This window comes from Solenopsis invicta, chromosome 15, assembly GCF_016802725.1.
Source record: "Solenopsis invicta isolate M01_SB chromosome 15, UNIL_Sinv_3.0, whole genome shotgun sequence".
NCBI classification, from domain to species: Eukaryota; Metazoa; Arthropoda; class Insecta; order Hymenoptera; family Formicidae; genus Solenopsis; species Solenopsis invicta.
Genome location: NC_052678.1, coordinates 9,294,843 through 9,319,625, shown reverse-complemented (window position 1 = coordinate 9,319,625; position 24,783 = coordinate 9,294,843). Strand labels below are relative to the sequence as shown.

Here is a 24,783-nt window from a genome sequence, read left to right as displayed (position 1 = left end):
AAACAAAGGGATTGTCTCTTGCATTTTTAAACGACAAATATCTCCAGTGAAGAGAGAGACGCTCGTATCTCGCAAAGAATTGCAAGCCATTAATTTTAGCGACGTTTCAGCGACCGCGTCGTCGGTAATACGATCACAGTAGTAAGGTCGATCTTGTGTCATCGCGAGATTAAACGGTTGCAGCAAGTCAGCCCGGCCTGTCGTGAACAGGATGCTCCGCGAACTGTGTGACACGTAGGCATCGCGATCTGTAAAAGTCAAAGGTGCCCGGCACGTGCCGAGATACGCCGATATCGGGGAAAGACTCGTTCCAAATGAATGGATATAGCTAATTTCCGGAGATAATTCTCGTCGAATTACCGCGCTATCAATAATGTATACAGTAACAATATCGGTGGAAAAATGAAAGCGAGCGTGATGATGTACGCAAAAGGTACGCGAAAAATTCGCTGAAATCACAAAAGGTCATTAGATAATTAGGTCGTTGTATAAGCTGGTTAAATATTTGTACACGAAGCCGTGGGTTAAACCGAATAAATTTTCGGATCCAGCATGTAGATGAGTCTATCGAACAGGTACGCTCGTTACACCTCGTATGATATTATTTCATGTAAATCTTTGGAAATTTGAACAAACGGATTCCATAGCGCTGTTTTACGCGCGAGCCTCGCATTTCCTCGCTGAGAAGCACTATCACTTTTCTTGATGCCCCAAATTGACGGATACATCATTAATTGCGTTCCCGCAGATTCGACGCGTTAACGCAAGCAATAAAACACAATACGCGAAGCTACTCCATAAAACAAATGAATTTTTAGTCCCATTGACTGCTCGGTCACCATTCATTTTAATTCAAGAGTGACATCGTGTCATAGGGCGATTGTTGACGGGGCGGAATGAAGTTTTTTTTTTAAAAAAAAGAGCTTGACGTTTTGCACAGTGAGCAAAATAATGGCGGGCTGCGGTTTATTCGCCACTCGAGACGCGCGCAAAAATGGTCGATATCGTGTATACAAATGTACACAATATACCCGTTGTCATATTACAGAGTCGCGCATTATTGTCGTTCTCCCGGATCTTATAACGCCGGGCTACAGTCGACTGCAAAAGTGGATAAAATTGTCGTTATCTTATCAGGAGAAAAATGTAAGAGAGACACGACGTTTCGTAAATTAAGTGGATTGTATCAATTGTTGTAGCAATAATCAATTGTAAAATCATATAATATGATAGAAAATACAAAGCAACTTATTACTTTAATAAAACAAATAAATAGTCTTACGTCAAAAATGCATAAACGGTATTTATAAAAAGCTTAGTTAGTGCGAGGGGAGGGAGGGGAAAGACAGGAAACATTTTTAACGTAAATAGAAAATTACAAATCTAAAAATGGGAAGAACAAAGAGATACGTATTATTTAAGCTCGGGGAGCTTACTTATAGTCTCGTATGACAGTAAAATAAAAAATTGTGTTAAAGAGAATTTAAATTGTCCGATGCCGGTGTAGCAAATGTGAAGTCGCCATCGTGAAACGTCGAATTTTCTTCAACAACGGGGCGCGATATAAACGCCAACGGCAGAAAACGAGAATAGAAGAAAGAGTGAGATAGGATTGTACATGTACATACGGAGTGAGAAAGAGATCCGCTTGGGACGAAACGCCGGGATTGCAGATCTGTTTTTGCCAGCAACCTGGTTCGGACAGGTTTTTAATTTATTTCCCTTGGGATCGCGCGAAGCGTACGAATTATTATTCTTGGCGCGGCGTAACGGGAGATGATCCGACTGCAGAACGTCCCTACCCTTCAACGCTGATGCGCGCATCTTTTTTATAACACCGCGAGTGCGTCGCTAATGATCTACATACGTATTACTTGTACCCTCCGAGCAATTTTTTGGTTTTGCACTGTTAAATATTGGAGGAACAAATTTAAACCAATTCCTTGAATTAAATAACATTTTGTTATTTTTGACTTTTATGTGTGTCAAAATTTATTATTTTAACACAAAATATTAGTTAAAAGAACAGTCTTATCTAATCAACCTTTTTCTATGATTAAATTGCTCAATTTCAAAATAAGTAGCGTCCGTATTAACGTACTCACCAAAGAAGCAATAAATTAAATTTGAATCAAATTTAACATATTTATAGTTAACTTGTTTAACTTCATTGTTTTAGTTTAAATTGACGACGCAAGAAGTAGTAGCAACAATCTATAAGAATAATTAAAAGTAACTCAAATTGGATAAAATTCGACAGAATAAATTTAAATCGCTATTACACTCAATACTAGTATCTTTATCCAGGTATCCTACTTTATAATTTCAGAGAACAACTTCTTCTTTATTGCACCTAATAAACAAAAGACTTTTTCCTACTGCTACCGTTTATACATTTCACGTTCTCTCTACGTAGACAATGCATAAATAATATTTAGTAGCACGAAGATAGCCTTCTGGGGTCATTTGCCGGACTATCGAGTCACGTTAAATTACGTTAAGTCGAGTCCGCTATCTGGGAATGGCTCTGCAGATAACCATCCTGCATCCCCTGGCGTGCAAACGCGCCCGGAAACTCAAGCGGTGCAGGCTCTCGTTCGCTTTTCGCCGGTCCGCTCTCCATTTCTCCTGACAGTCATCCGAACGGAGAGGGTCCCGATATCCCAGGGCTCTATCTCGCGCTATCGATTACCGCCAGACATCGCCGTCGCCATGTCCATCGCGTCGCATTCTCTCTCGGCGTTCGTACGCGATATGAGCCGCATTTTCCACCGTCCTTCTACCTCCACGCGATCATTGTCCTTTCCCTGTTACGTCTGTCGAGGCCGACTCGGTGCAACAAGTTTGCCATTGTCCCGCATAACTATCCTAAGCCGCGGGCGGAGAATCCCTCGACCGGACTTCGGCGGCAACGATCTCGTGCCTGGAACGATTGGAATTTCACGCAGGTTGCCCGGAATTTTCTTTCGTCACGCGTTACGATATTCGGGGACTCACCTTGTTCAAGAAGTAGAAGATGAAGACATCAAAGAAAAAAAACTCGTTAGCTGAAGTAAATTTTTTAAATTTGATTAAATTTCTTCAGTTCAGGTATTTATGCATTCACTGTTAAATTCATAATGCCGAATTCTAACTCATTTAAGTTATTCTTAATCATTCTTATAGGTCACCCATTGCTCCTACTTAATACGTTGCCAATTTAAACGAGTTAACTATAAAAAAGTTAAATTTGACCCAAATTTAATTTATTTACTAGGTGCACACGTTAGTACGGATACTACTTACTTTCAAACTAACCAATTTAATCACAAACATAAGTTGATTAAATGAGATTACTCTTCTAACTACATCTTTTGTGTTAAAATAATAAATTTCGATACACATAGAAGTTGAGGATGTTATTTAACTCAAGGAATTGGTTTAAATTTAATTCTTTAATAATTAACAGTGTTTAACTTAAATACATAAAATGCTTGAACTTTAGTTTAAGCATTTACACAGGTAAAAATATTTGAAGAAATACTTGAGATATTAAATTTAATCAGTTGACAAATTTAGTGAATAACTTTTTTTTCTCATTGTCAGTATAAAAGGACGAGAATTTTATTCGAATATTTGCTTTCGATATTGCACAGTTTCGACATTTATTAATTATATTTCAGTACCTTGTGACAATTTTTTTTACTATTGATTTTTTCGTCGTCGAAAAAAAAATGTTTATTGCATCGCCAAATAAAAATGTTTTCAAATATTTTTCATGCTTTTGGCTTTGTTGGCAGCGGTATCTCTTCTTCTTTTCGTTCTGGAAAAACTGATGGTCTCGTAATACCTTAAACAAATATCAAAATACCGCGGTATGCGACTCCGTCTGTCGCTGGCACGAGGCACGAGGGCGTAGAAAAGGGGGCCGGGACCTATGAAAGCAGCTGGAAAAAGACACGCCAAGAGGGCTTCAGCCGAGAGGGCTTTTTCATCCTGTCTCCAGCCTCTCGTTGCTTTTTTTCTTTTCGTTATCTGTACTCTGAGAACCGTGCGACAAAGGCTGCTGGCGTTAATACCGCGGCGTTGCGAATCACCATTGTTTAACAATCCTTTGTGCTTGGAATTATTTATATGAAATTTGTAAAGCGAATAAGCGAGGTATTTCGTTTCAAAACAGTAGTTCGTAAAGCTTTCTCCCTCTCTCTCTCTCTCTCTCTCTCTCGCTCGCTCACGTTTTAATTGACCTCCGATCAAATTTACATCTTCCTCGGGGAGTTCGATGTTTCTCGTTATCTTTTAATATTTTTACGTAATTATTTTATTGCCCAATCATTCGCAAATTTCTCAGTCTTATTTAAGCTTGCGCGGAACTAGGACACTAGTTCCTTTGAACTTTTGGTCGATTATACACGCTGTACTTACCCCGCTCCAGCCATAGGGGAGGAAACCGCTGTGCTCGGACCAATTGCTAGAATCCACGTAAAACATGCCCGCCGCCATGACGAAGACCCAGACGGCGAGATTGATGGCGTTCAGCACGTTGTTGAACACCAGCGACTTCTTCACCCCCGCCGCCATTAGCAGCATCATGAGTATCGTGATGACGAACGCGAGAAAATCTGGCGGCCGTCCTGGAACAAACGTGATTCAAAACTTTAGCAAAATTTATCGTCTTGTATTAATGGCAAACGAGCTGGTTTAAAAAAAAAAAACACGCGAAAGAGATGGTGTCTGGCAATGGTGTTTTAGAACAATCATGATTCGAAACAAGAAAGGCAGAATCGTCCTGCAGATGAAAATGAGCCGCTTAGCTTGGAAATGCGCTATTATCTTTAAATAAAACGCTTTTCACTTTCATTGGCGAAGTTCAATTGCCAATTTACCCCAATTCTTGTGGGCTAAAATTGTAACTGCAAAACGTCGGTTGTACGAACTTGGCATACGTGTATATATCTACATTTTACGTCGATAATATATCGAACGTGCCAATTTGGTGCACGTTGAATTCTTTTCTGCTATTCTAGATCATCGCCCCATTTTTTAACGCGCGGATAAGATTCGCGGAGCAAACGGGATTGAATTAACGGATCGTTAATTTTATCGACATCTCGTTACCGGGAACATGTGCGAGGGGAAAATTTTCAATCGGAAACTAGCTAATGTATCGGCGAACGTTGCCGATACGTTCGTACGGCAAAAACCTTTGTAATCGCTAACGACGAAAAAAGGTACCTAAATGCCCAGGATTCTAACTCGTCAAATTACTCTCGGATCTCCTCCCCTACGCTTCGCTCGAGCACGACGTTCCCGTGCGACAGACGCGAAAGAAACTCGAGGCGGAAATTCTCCAACATGCGGAGAACCGACGATAATTCACGTCGAGATAATCGGACGATTCTCGGACAGGGAGAAGAAAACAACGGGGGATTTTTTTCGGGTAACACGCTGCTCTCTATTCAAGCGCTCGGTCGGACTCGGGAAACCGCTGCAGAAAAATCGAAAAAGAAAAACACCGCTGGAAATTCATTCTGCGAAACGAACGAATACTCGGTATATTCGAGGTAGAGAATAAATTGCCGCTAACTTGTATCGATAGTCTCCATCTACCTTTCGCGAAGGAAAGCGGTCACGCTGCGTCTATCGCGTTTCCGGTTACCATAGGAGAGACTTAAATCACGCTAGAAGGGGGTAGCTCAGCGTCGCAATGAATAAAGATTGCCGTATTATTTAAAGCAGAAGAAAAACAATCTGTTCGAGCGACTTCTTCGAGGGAAACTCGGGAGATCGCTGATTAATTTGTCCCGACACCGTGGCGGCTTCCGAAGCCCCTCTTTGGGCTCTGCGATGTAAAATAATCGGCGTTCTCGCGCCATTCTATTCGCGTTATTCGGCCAACGCAAAGAATCCGGAGGATGCGTTCGCGTTCGCGTTCGCACGACCTCGATTCACCAGTCCCCCAGCTGCTGATTCATTTCCTTTGCAGCGTCGACGCGCGCAAACGAAAAAGGCAATTTTCGGCCGAATCAAACGGTTTTGATCGCTCAGGCGACCAGCTCGATCTCTGCGAACGCGTGCACATTCGTATGCAAATACAATCGTCGAGCAACGTGCAAATCGTGTTGCCGGTTGAAAGACTGCGATCAAACACATGGATAGAGATGGATAAACGCAAATACAGATGTTAACGATAAACACGCGGCGAATTTCGCGATGTAAAATATGAAATAATCAAGTTTCGAAACGTCGAACCTTAAAATATGGCGCAATATCCGTTCCATAATATTCAATCTTTGTTACTGTGAATACAATGTACCTTAAAAAACGATAAAATATATATATATAAATCTTCTATTAAATGTTGAACGCGTCCTTGCACGCAGAAACGAAGGTTCGCGAAGGGTCGTATTTACGTATTTACTCATAATTTAAAAAATTATTGCATCCATCGGCGTTCTTCCAGATGTAATTACTCTCATCCTCGACTTTTGTTACCCTCTCATTAGATTCTTTTGAACGGAGAACTTTCTGCATGAAAAGATTGAAATATTGAAGTGCACAACTTATAGGTGGGATAAGCTTCGAAGGTCGAGCGTCGAGAACCTTAAGAGAAAAGGTATCGATATCGAAAGAAAACCTTCACAGCGAGACTTCAAAGCTTAGGAAAGTCACGGAAAGCCAATCATTGTGAGGCGAAATCGACACAAGCGTCGCGGCGCAACGCAATTGTGCTCGACGACGAAACTTTAGCCGGAGAGACGCGCTCGAGTAGTATTTCCATTTCACGGATCAGACATGACCCCGTAACGAAGGAACTTCCTAGAGGATCTCTCGTCGACTCTCTTGGGAGATAAGCGAAGACGAGATAAGAACGCGAAATCCGAACGCGCGAGGAATGCCGATCACGATCACGCAAATGCAGTCGGGATAGCGAGCTTCGGCATTTATCTCTGCGAAATGGAGTGCATGCTTGCACATTGTCGGCCCTCGATATCGAGCGGCTTCGGTCGCGTTGCATCCGTAGACACAACAGTCGATAACGCCGCATAAGACAGGATACGTCGCTGTCGCGTCGGACTCGACGACAGCGCTTGTTCTTCCGGATAGTCAATGTTGAAAAGACGACTACGTCTCGCGACATCTCGATGACAATTTTCTCAGAGTTGAACGTTTACGCGTAAAATATAAATAAATCTACGTGTTTACAATGTAAACTAGGTAAACTATAAATGTTAACGTGTCATCGATATAAATCGACGATAATCTACATCGAAGATATGTATTTTTATCTCATCAATGCTAAATACAGATATATTAACAATCCTGAAATTTAATTACTTCTTTCTGTATTGTGTTTCAATCCAATAATAATTTACATCGCTTGCATTGCTGAAAAAAATATTTTATGTTCGAGTAAATATATTTATTTCAATATCACTGCCTTGATTTAAATAAATACTAGCTAATATAAAATCTTTTTTTTTTAAACTTGAGAAATATTTTTTTTTAATTCAAGGAAATGATATGTTAAAATAAATATATTTCATCCTAAAAAAGTTGTTTTTTAACGTACATGAAAAGGGTTGTACAAACGATATGTCTTGAAACTTATAAGTGCTGCTGATCCCTCGTAATTAATAGAAGTTTTTAATCGTCAAACGTGCGATCTCTCCTGATGTCTCTCGAACGCTTCCTGTAAACTGTCGTTAACATCGGCATACCCCAGTAACTGTGACACTTTTCGCATAAGAGTACGACCGCATTATTATTGGATAAGTTCAATGATACCGTTATCTACAGTGATATGCCGTCGGGCATAAGCCGCGCTGAAAATAGAGTTCTGATTAGGTATTCCCCCTAACTGCCGGTTAACGATCACAAGAACGGCGTTGGGAATAATTTTACGAGGTAGTGTGCAAGCTGTATCGTATCCCTTACCGACCCTGCGAGGCCTTCCGCTCTCTCGCAAACTTCATTTTCGAAAAGATATAAATACGGGCGGGACAAAGAACGAGAATAAGAAGTGAAGCGAATCGATCATTATGTAGAAAGAACACGTGTCGACTATAAATCTCCAATTTGTTTCCGCGAAATTTTATGCTGTACGCCGCACAACAATATTAATTCTTACTAACGCGACTCTTTACTCAAAAGCCAATGTATTTATTCATTTAAAATTCAGTTAATCCAGTTGTAATATATTCTGGCGTTGCATTCGAAATGGAAATTGCTGACGCGTGCACTGCAAAAGCATCACAGAATCAAAAAATCGAAGCGATATTTTGCTAATCCAGCGATAAATCGGACTTTCGAAGATCGAGAAATGATCCCAAGGATTTCGGATTTCGTCTCGAAAAACGACAATCTCGATGGGCAGGCGAACTGCAAAAATACGAAGATGACACGAGAGGAGAGGAGGAGAGAAGAGAAAAGGGTTGGCCGCGGCGCGGCGACCAGGTGGACAGGTTAAAGAGCGTCGGAGCGTGTGGTTCGCGAACCGGTTCGGATCGATGAGGTCCACAGGTGCCAGACCTAGTCTCATCCGCGCAAGCGCCCCTCTCGCACCCCTCATGCTTTTGTCCTCCCTCCTCCTCGCGCCGCCCGGCCTTCCAATCCCCTCAGACTCTCCTCCGCCACAACTCCATCGTTTTAATCCCCTCGCGCTTCCCGTCCCGCCGACATTTCTCCAGATCCATCCCCTATCCAGTCCTTCCCCTTCCGGTTTCTCCCTCTACGTGCTGCGTACCGACCGCAAAACGCGTGTAAGTGCGTCAAGTTACACACGGAACGTGCGAACCGACCAATTACACGTGCCTGGTAAACACCCACGCGCAAGCTGGTTACCAGCGGATTTAAGTCGCGCGGGATTGACGAAATCACGAGGATTAGTGGATCTGGGGGATGAACCTTCTTCGGAAGGGGCCGTTCGAATCCGATGTTTCTGAGGCTTATTACGAAAACCGTTCCTTGATGAAGGAGGAAAATGCACCGAAAGGATTTTCGAGGACTTAAACGTTATCGTGTTAACACAAAGGTCCGAGGAGAAAAATCCTCGAGATATTTAGAGGTGGACTGAAGAGGATTAGGAGAGATCCTTCGGCACTTTCGCGATACCTCACGTTTTCATTTATTTTTTCCGGATTTTTGCGATTATTTGGGTAACAAAACCAGCCAATTCTGGATGGCGCGTGATTTTGTCGCGTTATTTCAATTGAGTCGCAAATTACGTCATTCCATCCGTATCGATTGCACCAAACAGTCCGCGAAACGTTCATCGGCCCGTAAATATTTTTCAAATTATTTTGACTAACTCTCGACATTGAATTCTATGGACGCAATTTGGTTCGCGCGCGAACGATTTGCAGGCTCTCACGAGCGATGCGAGCATAACCGTCGGTCGGGATGCAAACTCATCTGCAAATTCCTGCACGAGGCGCGAGAAAAAGTTAATTAAGGTTGACCGGTTTTGCGGCCGTCGCCGCGTCGTCGTCGCGACGCGGCACGACACGGCGCGGCGCATCTGCTCTACCTCCACTGGCGCGAGTGAAACTTTTCCTCGCTGCCGCGACACACCTGACAAAGAAGTTTGATAAAGGCAGCCAACCCCTTTGCACACCGAACCATTAATAATTTCGGCTTCCGGGACATTACCTGGGCAAAACGCTCATCATTATATCATCATTCTCGTAATATCCTTCAAAGCATCTTTAGTATTAATCCCTTACGTTAATATTACACCGAGAGAAAACTATTTCTGACTGTAATTCATTATTAAAATAATTATGGCTAAGAGCTCTATTTTTATATGATAATTAATAGCGTTATAATGTTAACGATAATAACATACAATGTATAAAATTGACAAAAAAAAAGTAGGATTACCATAATTTAAGTATAGTTTATAATATAAATATAAATTATTACATAATCATTTTCGATGCTATATTTAAATATAATAATTCCGGTTATTCTTTTTTGCCATTCCGGCACATTATTATTATTATAACAGTAATAACTGTAAAAATAAAGCTGCTCATTAAAATTACTTGAATATTCAATTATACGGTCATGCATTACCAAACATTTTTCTCAGTATAATTTTTCAGTATTAATATCAAAGTTATAGATCCAAATGATAAAAGTTTATCGGTATTTCCAAGCAATTTGAACGTTTAAACTTTGTTTAAAGATATCTAATATTATTTCTCAAAACTTAAACGGATCTTCGCAAGTTTACGATGTGACCTTCTTTCTTTACATTTTGCATAGAAAAGCGTGTGTGTATATCCATGCAACTTAATCGAGTATGTTCAAATGTACTTCCATGCGTCTCTCGCATACATCAAATTCCGGAAAAGCATATCTATTCGTGATACGTGAAAGCATCGACGGAATTTATGAACGACGTCGGTGTTAACATTTTTCGCGTGTCACGTATATTAAAAAAAAAAAAAAAAAAAGAACAATGAAACTCGCTCGTCTTATTCTTATGAGTTTCTGAAACGCGAACAAAATTTATGAGACATGCGGTATTCTCATAACGCTACGTGCGTTAATACCATAAAAGTTCATTCTTACATGAAGCTCCTTTGATTGTATGGGAAAGACGTTAGGAAAGGGGAAAAGAGGAAAAGAGAAAAAGAGCAACATAGCGTTTAATTAAACTTTTTTTTTCTCGAAACGCAAGGTGGACGTTAATTAATGGCAATAATACTATCGCCGCAGGTATCTGTATTTAATAAATTTTTTTATTTGACGTTACCTTCATTACAAAGGCTCTCGGAAAGTTTCAGTTTTACTACTCATTGTCACGGACGCAACGTGTTACACGAAAGCGTCATAAAGGGGGCGGATATTATAACGCTCGGCGTTATAGTATAGTATTCTATTAATACTGATCGTGAATATAATGAAAATCAATGACGTCTAACGTTGAATTGATATTTATTAATCGCGAGGAACGGGGAAATGACGGTACATTTATTTTATTCACATTTTAATGGATCTGCAGCGTGGCCAATTAATTAGACTCAATAACAGCAAATTCGTATTAATTATTATTGAGCCCCGGCGAGGGATATTATGTTTTTAATTGCACGGGTTAACAAGTTGCAGGGGGTAAAACCGAACGCGAGCGGCACGCGATGAAATTTACAGTCCACACAAGCCGCGACAGCGCGGCTTACCTCGTGATCGATAATGGGGTATCGATTTATAGCGACGATAAAATCGATTGAAAGAGATACGCACTACGATGCTCCGGCGCGAGAGCAGAGAAAGCAGCGGAAACGGAAACGCGAAGAAGGATATCCCACGTGATTTACTCGCAAAATTGACTGAGAAGGAGGTTGATTCGAGCGGAAAGAGTCGTAACACGAAAAATCACTCGCTCTTGAGTCGCTCTTGAATCTCCTCGGTCAGTCGAGAGAAAGAGAGAAAGAGAAACGTCGGACTCTTCTCTAACGGTGCCTCGTAAAAAGATTTCAAGAAGACTGCGTCAAGAAATTCCGGGGGAATTGGAACGCTCGGAGAATTCGATGGCCTCCGGAAACGGATGCGAGGCAAGTTTCTTTAGCAACACAAGTTTTACGGGCGTTTTGCAACGCCAGAGCCATAGCCCTTAACATGGCGTAATGGCTTACTACATCTTGAAGTAAGTCTGCGTAAACTCTACGCTAAAGCTTGTGCGTTACGTCTTAAGGTTTATTTCAAGGTGGAATACACGGAGTGACGATGTAAATTCTTTTCTTTCCCTTTTTCACGAAACGAAAGGACATTATTCAAATTTGGACATTACATTTCAAAACTTTTTCATCGTTAGATGTGGAAACTTTTCAATTTATACATTCTATTGTCTTCGTGGCACAGTAACGCGTTTCTTTTCGACCAACAGCGTAACTGAAATTCACGGCGTTTTCCCGATACGCTTTCCTCAAATCGACGTATGTATTAGAGAGAATATTGGTTTAATGTCGCTGAATGCGGAATATTCGGAATATAAAACGGGCGGATGACATGAATTACTCGCATTAAATGGTCTACAATTTGCGCTCGTATGCGCGATCGATCCGTTTCGCCGGTGGCTATGCGTGTCGTAAATTAATGAACAAATCCCGAGTCCTCCCCTTTCGAAGCGTATCTAGAAACCCCTGACCTTAATCTTATTAATAGATTCTTCGATTTTCTTTTTTAATCAAATCCAATTCACACGATATGCTCAAATAACGTCAATGGGATACCCAAAATTTTTATTTAATAATAATTTGCAATTACGCTAATTTTAGTGCCAGAAGAGGAAATAACTTTTTTAATGTATTTTGAGACGCTACGTTCGACTCTGTTGCCAGAAAAAATCCATCGGGTCAGATTCTTAAAATATGGTGTGTTAATAATATCAACTGATAGTAACAATGCAATATCATCGTTTGTTTAAAATAAAATGTATTATATATAACTTTTGTTTTAGTTTCTCCTATAAAAATGTTGAGAAGGTTCTGACTAATTCAAAAAGAAGATTAAGACTAATTCAAATTACTTCTGCTACGTTTATAAGCAAAGGCTGCGCATAATCACAGAATAATCACAAAAAGAACACAAATTAAACGCTCAAGGCTTCTGATTTTTTCCTAATTTCAATGAAATTTCGCTTGGAAAAAATATCGTCGAAAATTATTTGTATGTCAAAAATTACTAAAAAAAATCTTTATATGCTCTGACACAAATCCTTCTAAATTAACATTAACGATTTGTTAAAGTTAAACATTTGCGCGAGAGACTCGCTGCTTCCGTCTAAATTTTCCGTAGAAAAAATTTGCTTTCAAGTTTGCTAAAAAAATCTGTCGTTAAAATTACCCAACCTTAATTTTAACGGTAGATAACCCGACCCGGACGCTTCGTGTATAAACGTCGGTCAACAGGAAAAGGGGAAAACGCACGGCGCGGCGTTCACGTTACCGTCGCTTGTTCTCCCTCTTTTTTGCATGTCGACGAAAAGCCTGTTCAGTAAATTAATTCTCTTTAGAAAATTGAATTGGACTCGGCTGAGCGTGAAGATTTTTTTTTTGAATTAACAGTCCCAGGTACGTCCCGATACGTGCGAGGTGTACGTATATTGTTTGTCGAGCAAACAGTCTTTCGCTCGAACTACCGCCGCTAATTATCTGACGCGAGATCGGCGAGATTAATGGGGAGACCCCATTCTTCGCCTTACGCGCGAAGAAGTTAAGGGATATAAAAATAGTCGACTTTAATCACTTAGGGATCAGCGCGTGGCTTTTTCGAATATTAAAACTTGAATAACTCGAAAATTATTGAACATAATCGACTTATTCAAAAGGACAAGATAGATTACTCTTATTTTACTCTTTTTATGTATAATACAATATTTAAAAAAAATTAAATTATATGAATATGTTTTTTTAATATCTATCACGACGTAAATAATAGTCTTTTTTTCTCATTTTTTTTTTTTGTTACTTCACCGGGTAGAAGCTACGTGAGGATCTCGCTTGAGAATTTCGCGAACGTGAATAATACATATCGTTCACGCGTGATGCATCCGCCGAGATGCATCGATCGCTCTTGCTGTCACCTTATCGCGAAAGAACGCATAGAGAGCGTTCCGTGATCGAGCCGGGGACAAAGGATTCACATCGCTAAACTCTCGATGAGTAAAAACGGGAGTCCGCTCGTAAATTTCTACTACGTCGCACCCGACGACGACGACGCCGAGGCGACTATGACTCGTCGTTTCACGCTTTTACGAGCGACTGGAAGGGAAATTTTAAGGCTCACTGACGCGTGAACAAACGTCCAAGACCAAAATAAACAAATAGGACGTTCCAAAATTGATATATCCGAATGTTATGTTTAACCCTAGAATGCTACTCACATTTTTTTTTATCAACACTCCGAATAAAAATTCACCCACAAAATTAAGAATTTTGTTCAGATTTTTTTCTATTTTATATGTTGCAAGGTGTTAGAATAATTAACACTATTTTAATGTAGAAAAAACTCATTGAATATTATTTTAAACTATCAAAAGTTTATTAACACGAACTATAGTAAACCTGAATTAACACGTAGATAAAAATTCAATCACACAATTAAAAATTTTATCAGATTCTTTTCTATTTTATAGGTTGCATAGTGTTAAAATAAATTAATTAATTCATTGAAATAAATTAACTGAACTAACATTGTTTTAATGGAAAAAAATTTATTAATATTATTTTAAAATATCAAAAGTTTAATAACAAAAATTTGTATTAGCATCTGGATGAAAATACACCCACAGTAGCACTCTAGAATTGATACAATGTAAAAGATACCGAAAATATAGAACGCTGAACACAGAGAGCATTCTAAATATAATATTACAAATACGTTTGGCAAAATATTGAAAAATGATAGTTTACATTAATTTACCATGTTTGGCGACCTATTTTTTTCTCCCTAAAAAATCTGCCAATTAAATTTGTTTGTCTTACAGTAATTGGCGGTTTGCATGCGTGGGCAGTATATGAAATTGATACTTACCGAGTATGGTGCCAACGCTGTTGGCTATCCCCCCGGAAATAGCACCGTTCGCCAACGCGTCCAGGCAGGCGCTAAGGGCGCACGCACACGCACTCGTACCTATAAGGTACTCCAGCACCATGTTCCATCCAATAATGAATGCTATTAATTCGCCTACTGTCACGTAACTGTACATATAAGCGCTGCCGGTCGTATGAGGCACTCGTACTCCAAACTCGGCGTAACACGCCCCTGTAATCACACCGAAAAGGAAAAGACAATTCAGCAGTCGTATGAGAATATCGTCGACGCGGGAGGGAACGGAAAATTGTTTAGAAACAGCATCATCCACGTCATTAAACCCGGGGTTAAATGCGACGTTAAATGAAAGAAATACAAAGACCGGACAATCACAGTTTGGCAACAGACTACGTAGAAAAAAAATCAATAAGCATTTTACATGTAAAAAAGAATATGAAACCTCTTTAAAAAATTTTTATAATCTTACAATTAGACAGATATAAATTGCTGGTTTAAAGAAATTGTGTAGTTTCCTCAAGAAAAATATATTAGGCTTATTATTAAAGCAATTTTGCTCTTTAGGTGACTATTATTAAAATAAAATTAAAAAATATGATAAAATTCATGATATTCAAACACTTTAAAAATTTGATATTCTCATTTATATATGTGAGACAATTGTCATTAATTTAATATTAATTTTTTCATATGTAGAATGGAAGGTAGGAATAGACGAATATCCGACGGATTTATTTTCCCGCAGAAAAGTAAAACGCGGCATGTCAATTAGAGATTTCATGAATTTTCACGGTCGGCCACATGATAACTTTGAAGCCCCAAATTCGTTGGGGTTTTTTTTTCCCCCCCGTTGCAGTCTAAAGCGGATTACCCGTTTTCACGTTGCGGTGTGACAGAACGCTTACCGTCGCTACAATCATCATGCTTCGGTAATCGACTGATTAAACACTGGTTCAACGCGGATTATGTCACGCGACAGATTTCTCATGGCCAACCGGCCGCACCGACGTGAACGCCGTATAATCCGCTTACGTCTTTTCAGACTCGCCAGAGACGGCTGTTGTCTCTCCAGTTAAACGATATTAACGCATTGTTGCGCAGAGCGGGGGGGATTCGTTCTGACGAGTTACGCGCTTACCGCTCCACGCCCTGAATTTCTCATCCCCATGGAGCGACAACGCGATTTACCTTTGACGTCAATCGCCGCGCTCGCTATCGCCTCTATTATGGTCGATCGACTAGCGCAAAGTCAGCAAGCAGCAAGGTTAGAGAATCTAGTCTCCATTGATGGTGAACTCGACATTTATATGTCACGTCGTATTAAAAAATGTGCCACCGAGACGGATAAGAAATGACGAGACTAAGAGACGACGCGTAACTTTGCGGTAACTTTGCGGAAGCGAGAGTCTTGGCTCTACTTTCGCGATTATCGAACGACGAGAAGTGTAAAGACCATTTCTCAAGTGCATCAAGAAACCCTCTTCAGATTCTATTATTGTAGAGAACATAACAAAAGAAATATAAAAAGACAAATGTGATTAATAATTCGTCAAGAAGAAAAGCAGAAAACTGTCAGTCTGTTTTCAATTCGTGCACCTCGCTTCTGATTAAAAATCCTCCGTGAGCTGATGCCCAATATTGTATAAAAAAATACTTAAAAAAATTTCCAATTGGATAAAGGGTGAGTTATCGCTTTAAAAAAATGTGTTGAAAAAAATGCGTGTAAAGTTTAAAAACACTTTTACAACGTAACTTTGTATCGTACTTTTATAAATAAATATACGTACATTTCAAATAAATATACGTATTTTCAAAACAAAGACACATTATTTATCTATCTCTTTAAATAAAAGCTTTACGTGATATTGAAAAATGTTCTACTTTTTTTTTTATTCGCTAGGGTCCAATAATCCCTTAAGGCGAGAATATTTTTCGTGGTTACGACGCGCCGGCTCCAATATCCACTGACGATCGATGATTTCGAGATTATTACTGTAGGAATATCAGCGATGATCACTGTGTTATGACCACCGATAGTGCCGCCAGCCAACATTCACCTATTAGCAACGCAACGAATTAATTAAACAACAAGCCGCGACACGCTGTGTCCTGGCTTTAATCCCGCCATTAATTCGAGCGTGGTATCGATTTCTGAATACCCGGACTAATTACAGCTTTATGTTAGATCGATAATTCATGTTTATATTAGATCGAGAGCACAGCTGCAATCGAACGTGATAATGATCGAGATGTATTATCAAACGCTTTTTCGCATTTAACGTATAAATGTATTTGGTATCTTCTCATGATTATAAAAGATTACGACAGAACAAAATGATACTTTTAAAAAGTTCAATTCCACTCAATTCTAATATCAATTAGAAATAATGACATTTGACATCCGTATTATTAATCTATAGAAATCGAAAAATTTGCCTGTATATTTTTTTTCAAAGTAGAATCATCGATTAGAAAATAAATTTTTTTAACTAATTTCTCTTTTTGCAAAGTTAAAAGTTCCATTTAGAACGGAAAGACTTCTAGGAGTTTCTATTCCATTTTAATAAAATTCGACGAGTTTGTAGAGAAAGTTAAAAATATTCAATATGTATTTTCCTTAACGCCAATCAAACATGTTTAAGAAACGAAAATTGGAAAATCTCGAAGATCAGTCAAACTTTCGGTTTTCACCTATAACTTCTGAATAAAGCGTGATTTTGTAAATATACGAAGTACGCAGAATTTCGATAGCTATTCACTGGCATAAAAATTAGCTATTTTACAGTCAAAAAATTTGGTCAATTTTCGAAAGTTGATAAAAAAAAATATGTATTATTAAGTGTTGAATATTTTTGTTTCTTTCTCTCTCTCTCTCTCTCTCTCTTTCTCTACTCACCAAGTTTTATTAAAATCGGAAAGGAACACATTAAGAATTGTCCCTTGTTAGTATTCTTTTCGTTTTCCTTACGCGATATCGTCGCGATATGACGAATAGCGCAGCGAGTGATAACGAATTGCATCACGAGGACGCAAACCGCAGGCAAAATTACGGACGATAAAAGGATCAGCGAAATAGGCGTGAGCAAAACAAGACTGATTGAGACACGTTCGGTCCATTCATCGCCTCCGTATCCGTGGAAACCGTGTTCGCAATTTCGCCGTCGGTGGAATATCGAGCCTGCAGCACGCACGGGACAGTTTATACGATGGCGCGTTTAGCGCCTCGCACGGCGATGAATCGCAAATTTCATTTTGACAGATATTTTCCGCGCCCGCACCGATGTCGCAATGATATCGATATTCGGGACGGTCGAGCCAACGAACTGTTATCGATACGACGAACGGGGAGCTCGGTGTCGAGCGGTAAAGTGCTCGTAACGGTAGACTAACACGTTGCAGTGCGGTACTTACGGCTGTAACAGTACCTGCAAAGTAAATGTAAAGTACCTCTTTGTGTATAGTTAAAGTAAACTATTCGCGCAACTGCGCGTCAACTCCTGACACGGTTTTTAATTGTCCCGTCGGTGTCTAATTTCTAAAAAAGTTCCTACGCAAAAATAAAAGAAAAAAATTGATGTACCGAAATATCCTGTTACATAAAATATAATTTTCACACGAAAATGTTATATACGTATACACAATTGTGTGTAACTTTTTCCCAAAATATATATAAACAATTTTTCATAAAAAAAGTGCATTTTAAAAAAAATCCGGTTTATGACGCTAAATCATTCTCTGTCCGTGAACAATTTTATTCCGGCAAGGATTAAATGGAAAATGGAAAATATAAATATAAATAGATAGTAAAAATTTCCGCAAAAAACAAATAGCAATTCTGTAGGTTTTTCATTTATTTTTTTTTATAAATCCTCAGAATATTAATTAAAGTCTAAAACTTTGTTCTTTCTATACTTTCATTATATGTCCGGAGAAAAATTATTGTATAGTTATGTAAGGTTCAATTTTTGAGGATAAAAAATTTTTTTGTTTCCTGAAGAAATTTAATTTTTTGGCATGTTTGGCTTTTATAAGAAAAATTTTTATATAATTTTGAACCGACATATCTTTAAACATTTTTAAAGTATTATTATACTTTTTAAAATACGGTTCCTTCCATCTCGATTCGATCGGATCTCGCGAAGCCTCCTTGTAATAATGCTTCGTTCGTATGTCCGATAGCATCGTGTTGAAGATGTTTGCGTGAGATTCTGCAAAATTACGCATTTATGCGGACTAAATCCGCTCGCGGAGTCGGCGGATTTGTACGTGATGTACCGGCGGTGGAAGACAAATTTTCTGGTTCATATATTCCCGCCATCCAAATCCATATTTTTGCAGAATAAGCCTCTTATCTGCGGCCACATACCGCAGACTACAAATTCCCTCGAGTCTACCTCGCTCTGCCGTGCAAGGGGGATACCTGACTTATCGTTTACTGCCGAAATTGTCGGAGTTTCCAGGCGAGAGGAAGTCTTACATCCTAAACCGTCGTCCCGTTGAACGATAACGATCGTGTGAGAAATGCGTCGTGCATTTCAAGGGATAAATTTATAAAGGAGTTTCCCTCGCGACTATACCGAAAGAACGGTTTTGCTAGAAATGATAATCTAAAAATTAGTTAGACACAGGTCTCACAAAAATTTTTTGTTAGATCATCAAAATAATTATAAATAATGCGCAGAAAAGGGTTAATCAACGAAGCTAGAATATAGACATAACAACTAAGATGTGTCCTTAAAATAGGAACAGCTAATGCCGTTGATGCCGAAGCTAAAATTAGTTATCGAAGTGTATTAGCTACAGCTAAAAATATTCGCTGATAGAACGTGGCAGCGTTCCATAAACAATTGCGGTTCGAATGCACGGTTGTAAATAAAGATTCATATTAAGGAATAGCTGCCACTTTGTTTGGCTATTAGTATTAATAGCAAGCTTTTAATTTTAGCTGATAAAGTTGTATCTCGCAGCTAATGTATTTTAATCGTAATAGCCAACTTTTAAAAATGACGGAAACATTCGAATTAACTACTGACATTTAGCTAATATTTCACTTCTTTCCGCACAGAATGCTAGAATGTGAAAACTGTTTGCTGCATTGGTCGGCGTCCCAAATAGCTATTTTCGTAGCCCAATACAAAAAAAAAATTATTTTCAAATCTACACGTAGCTAAAGTTTAGATATACTTTAACAAAGCTATTTTTTCCGTATTTCGTTCATCATTTGAGCACGAGCTATATGTAGCTATCTGCTGCTGATCAAAGGCAAACACTTCATTTACACCTTTCATGTACCTTTCGGACAACTCGCCTGCTCAGAATACGCAAAGTTTCAATGATCGTTATAACTCGCGCACGACACGACGTGCTCATACATCATTTAATTACAATTCTACTTCAGAGCTGAGTGAAGAAGGCAAAGATATAAAACGGATTAGGTAGATTCGGACGTATGTACTCAGATAGTGGTCTTCCGATTAAACATTTACTTATACGCGAATGTCATACATCATCGTGTCTAGTTAGGGGTATTATCCGTTCTGTGACCGTCTCCGTCGAAGCATTGACATCACACCCACATGATACGGTCGACACACATGTACTTGTCCATCGTTAAATTGATCGTCCATAAAAATAGTCGGAAACCCTTTACCGCCAACGGTTAAAGGCCACTTCCACCTTTCTCCCTGTGGCTCTCACGCGCGCGAGTATTCCTTCGGCTACGGGATTGTGAATTGCGGCAGAAATAAATCCCTACTTTCGTATTCCGCTCGCGTGGACTGTGCAAAGTCGGCGCCCTGTGCGAGGGTACGTGTACGTGTGCAACCGCGTTATTACGCGATGGGATCGCGTGCGGAAGGCGCGGCCCGCGACGACGACGTCGATGATGACGACGATCGCCGAGGAGTGACTTAATAAAGTCACCGACTCGATGCCAGGTAACTTCGAACGATTAAGGATGTATGGGACATTTCTCAAAATATTAAGAGAATTATGACAAAATTAGAGATTATTTTATATTGCATTTGAAAGTAATAGAAAAAATTTGGAGCCGGTTTTTGATCTGGTTAAAGTTATTTCAATAAGTAGACACGTGCTTTAATGAAAATATAATTAATAATAAAATAATGAAAAAATCTGAATTTATTTACTTATGTACTTTAAATATTCAAGATAATTTATGTAAAGTTTCATTGCAAAGATCAATTCTGTAAAATAAAAAAATTTATTTATTTATTTATTTATTTACAAAATAATTAAACAGATAATCTCATAATAAAACTTTGCACAAATCCTCTTGAATACTTAAAATACTTACACAAAAGAATTAAGATTTTTCTTAATGTTGTAAAAAATAATTTAATTAAATTTCAATAAGAAGTATTCGAGTAGATAAACTATATACTTTATTAAATAACAATATAATCTTATTCACACAACTTTTACATGTATATAGTTTAAAGTGTTAATGTTAAACACATTTTCAAATTTTATTTACTTTGCAGAGATGTCCGATACATCCTTAAATTCGCGACGCTGAAATCGCGTGTGTTTGGCCAACCGACTGATCTCTCGTCTGATAAATTTCTCATCTAATCCCTCGTAACAAAGTTGAAGTGGATGCATTCTCTGATGCATCTACAGCGATTCTGCGACATCATAATTGAATCGTACAACGCTCTCGTTCTTGCGGTAACAAAAAAATGGCAAGAGAAAAATTCTTTGTTCTTATCAGAAAAGTGTGCTACTCACCGGAAAAAATGGAAGCAATGGCTGCGATAATGAATGAGAAGACGACACCAGGTCCGGCAACGCTGCGCGCCACCATTCCTGCGACAAGGTACATCCCTGTCCCGACGCAGGAGCCAACTCCTAAAGACGTCAGGTCCAGAGTCGTCAGGCACTTCTGCAAACAGTAATTATTTCGGAAATGTAAAAAATCCATATATGATTCTCCTGCGCTATAAAAATCTCACACATTAAAAAATGTATACATACTGTATATAAATACTATGATATAAGAATTATTGTATTTTAGCTCACAAATAAAAATCTTACTCAGAAGTTCGTTTATTTCAATTATATTGACATTAAATTGCACTTTGCAAAACGGTAATCTATTTTCACGGACTAGAAGCGGAAACATATTATTCCGGAATTAACCCATATAAAAAAATAATTCCGAAGAGAAATTCATTTTGGTGTTACATCAGAATTGCGCTTTTCTTTTGCAATCAAAATAATTAAATAATAGTTTTCTATTTTATATTTCGGGCAAAGAAAAACAAAATTTCTATGTTCAATTTTTGCTTGGTTACGTCCATTAAAAAAAAAAAATGGTGAATTGTCGCGGAAAGACGTTTGACGTCGCGCGCAACCATTACCGTCGATCGCAAACGCCGATCTAAATACGTAACGGTATTGTAAATAATGTAGGCGAGGTGATAGAAAAGAGCGAGAAACGTGACCTCTCGTCGCTGCTACCACCGCTTTGCAGAAAGACACGACGGGGATCTTTTTGCGGTGTATGCCTTCTGCAGCCGTATGCATCTTTGAAGTTAGACTAGAATCAATTGCATCTTCTGGTCGACTTCTATCTCTAGAATGTCAGTGCCATTTTTGCAACTCGCCTCCGATAGTTATTAATAAACGCGAAGCCGTCCAGGGGGGGATTCTTTCTCACGTCGGCTATGGGAGCGGCTAAAATGCTCGACACGTATAAGGCGATCGCGAAGAGTTTATTAACTCGATGTTATTAACATTACTGACAGAATTACGGATTGAAACGCTGTGAATTCTTGTCCGACTCTAAATAGAACTCTTCCACTCGCAATTCAGAAATGTCCCGAGCGATAAGATGTATTCATTTTAATAATTAACCTCGATATGTCTCTACGAGTTGGAATCAGCTAATCATATGAATTTGATTAAGTGCTCTCTCCTACTTGTCGCGATGGCATGTCTCTCGGAGATGAATGCCACGATAATAATCCTATACGTCTGCTCGAGTCGCAATGCGTAGCGATCTTGCGTACGCGAAACAAGCGCCAAGATCGAGTCAATAACAGGCTTGTTTTATTTCATCGAAATATTTAATGTTCAATAACAAAATTTCACATCATTTATTCTCAAGTGGATTTTAATAAATAAATCACTAATGTACGTTTAAAACTTTGTAGACTTGTCGGTGTTGCATAAAATAATTTTAATTAATTCTACTCGATTGACAATGAACCTGCCATTTGATAATCCCGCTATAATGTAATTCATCTTTAATTCAATTTATATAATTCAGCTGTAATCTATTAGATAGCAAAATTATTTTTACATAATTTATAACAAGTATACATAAATTGTTTAATCTTTTTTTCTAAACAAAACTCATTGATTACTTATGCCGTTCAAAAAGAATTATTAAATCCGGTTATTATTCAAAGAATTTTTCTTTATTTTGATCAAGTGTTTGTGTAATTTAACTCATCACTTTTTTCCTTCAATTTTTATAGGAAGTAAAAATGCGATTCAAATAAATAAAAAATCAAAATTATAAAATGGATTTAAATTGCTGTGCGTTGTGCAGAATATTCGTGATTTACACGTTGAAAATCGCACAACAGAAATTGCTACAATAGAAAATGGAGATTGGAGTAAATCATTGTCTTTTGAAACTTACGCCTATCGTTGTTTCTCTAATGTTGCAATGTTTAGATTTATATGCATTTCGCAAAGCTACGCTTTGGATTTTTCTTCGCATAAGCAGTATTTCACCTATTATCAAGGTAAATATAAGTCGTCAGGTTTAATCAATAAAAAAATTGCGTGACGACTGTTTGTCATAAATTCATTTATAATACAAGAAATCTTATAGAAAAATATTTTTAAACTCGCGAAAAAAAAACTGTTGGAAATTATTGAAAAACCATTTGAATCCAATTTGTACACTATTAGTATCGATAGTTTTTACGCGAGTCTAATACTTTTTCACAAGAGAACACGGAATGTGTTTGGTAGCTTGGTTTCATCACGTGTTACATACTTTGTGACGACGAAGATTGTCAGTTCGTAAACGATGCTTCGGATTCGTTACCTGCGGCGTATTGTTGTGTATACACAATCTGTACCTTATTCGCTTAGCGAGACTCAAACCAGCAGGTAACGCACGGTGCGAATAACTTCGAGCGTCATAGAGTTGATATCATTCGCGCTTGCGACAAGTGGAGTTAGAGACATCAAATACGATAAGATCGTCTCTTATGAACGGTGATAATCGCTGTTTCAGCTCTTACGGTTAACGATTCAGCTACTTATGAAGGGAAGTATTTTGCACGAATTCCATTCATTTGAAGTGGCGATCGAAGCAAGTGAAAGTTATTCTATATTCTTACGAGTATAGAATAACTTCCACCCTCTATCGTTTCGATCGCCACTTCAAATGAATTTTTAAAAATTATGATTATTTTTCTAATGATGCTCGCAGATTCAAATAAAAATCACACCATGCATTCAACCCGGGAATAGTCACGCGATTTTTTTGTGTAAACACTCATCCGGATAATTTTACACCCTAATTAAAAATTATTGTTATTAACTGAAAATTGTATATATTATTGCTTGTTCTATAACTTGCAAATTTATTATTCTTGAGTTAAAAGTAACCCGTTACATTGTGAACAAAAAGATAATTCAAGCAAGATAATAGAAATAATTAAACACATAATAAACAGAGAGTAACACTTCTTGTAATTGCTAATGAATCAAAGGGGAACAGATTAAAAAACGGCGTTGTAGTGGGATCGTATATCGAATGGCACACGTAATTGCAAAAGTTGCAAAGTTCCCGATGGTCAGCGAATCGAATTATCTAGCACCGCGGTATAACGTTACAATTAGTCAATTTCCATTGAGAAGTAATTGCACGGTAATGATGGAAAATGCAGTTTGCGCGATTAGCAATGTCGGATTTCGCAGAGCGTCCAACATTGATCCGGACGTATCGTCACGATGTTTGAAACATGAAAAGTGCAATATTGCAGATTAATGCAAATACTACGTGAATTATTGCTGGTGTGGGTGCACAGGTCTGACGCAACGTTGACGTATAACGTAACGTTGATTTATGCGCCCGCGCACGATTACGGAAAATTTAATGGCGTTTTTGAAAAAAATATCTGTGGGAAATATATCATCCTTATTTAAGTTTGATCCTGTACAGTATTTATTCCTTCATTATTATGATTAAATTATAAA

General features: G+C 38.4%; 1 protein-coding gene across 3 annotated transcripts in view; it reads right to left on the bottom strand.

Moving 5' to 3' along the window:
- LOC105205888 (cationic amino acid transporter 2) overlaps positions 1-24,783 on the bottom strand; it is a 93,483-nt gene that overhangs the window by 18,768 nt on the left and 49,932 nt on the right. For all 3 annotated transcript variants that reach the window (XM_026138548.2, XM_039457915.1, XM_011175426.3), the window contains 3 exons: positions 21,289-21,442; positions 14,521-14,751; positions 4,405-4,613 (listed from right to left, as the gene is read on the bottom strand). In XM_026138548.2, coding sequence (XP_025994333.2) covers positions 4,405-4,613; positions 14,521-14,751; positions 21,289-21,442 — 594 coding nt within the window. The remainder of the gene's footprint in view (positions 1-4,404; positions 4,614-14,520; positions 14,752-21,288; positions 21,443-24,783) is intronic.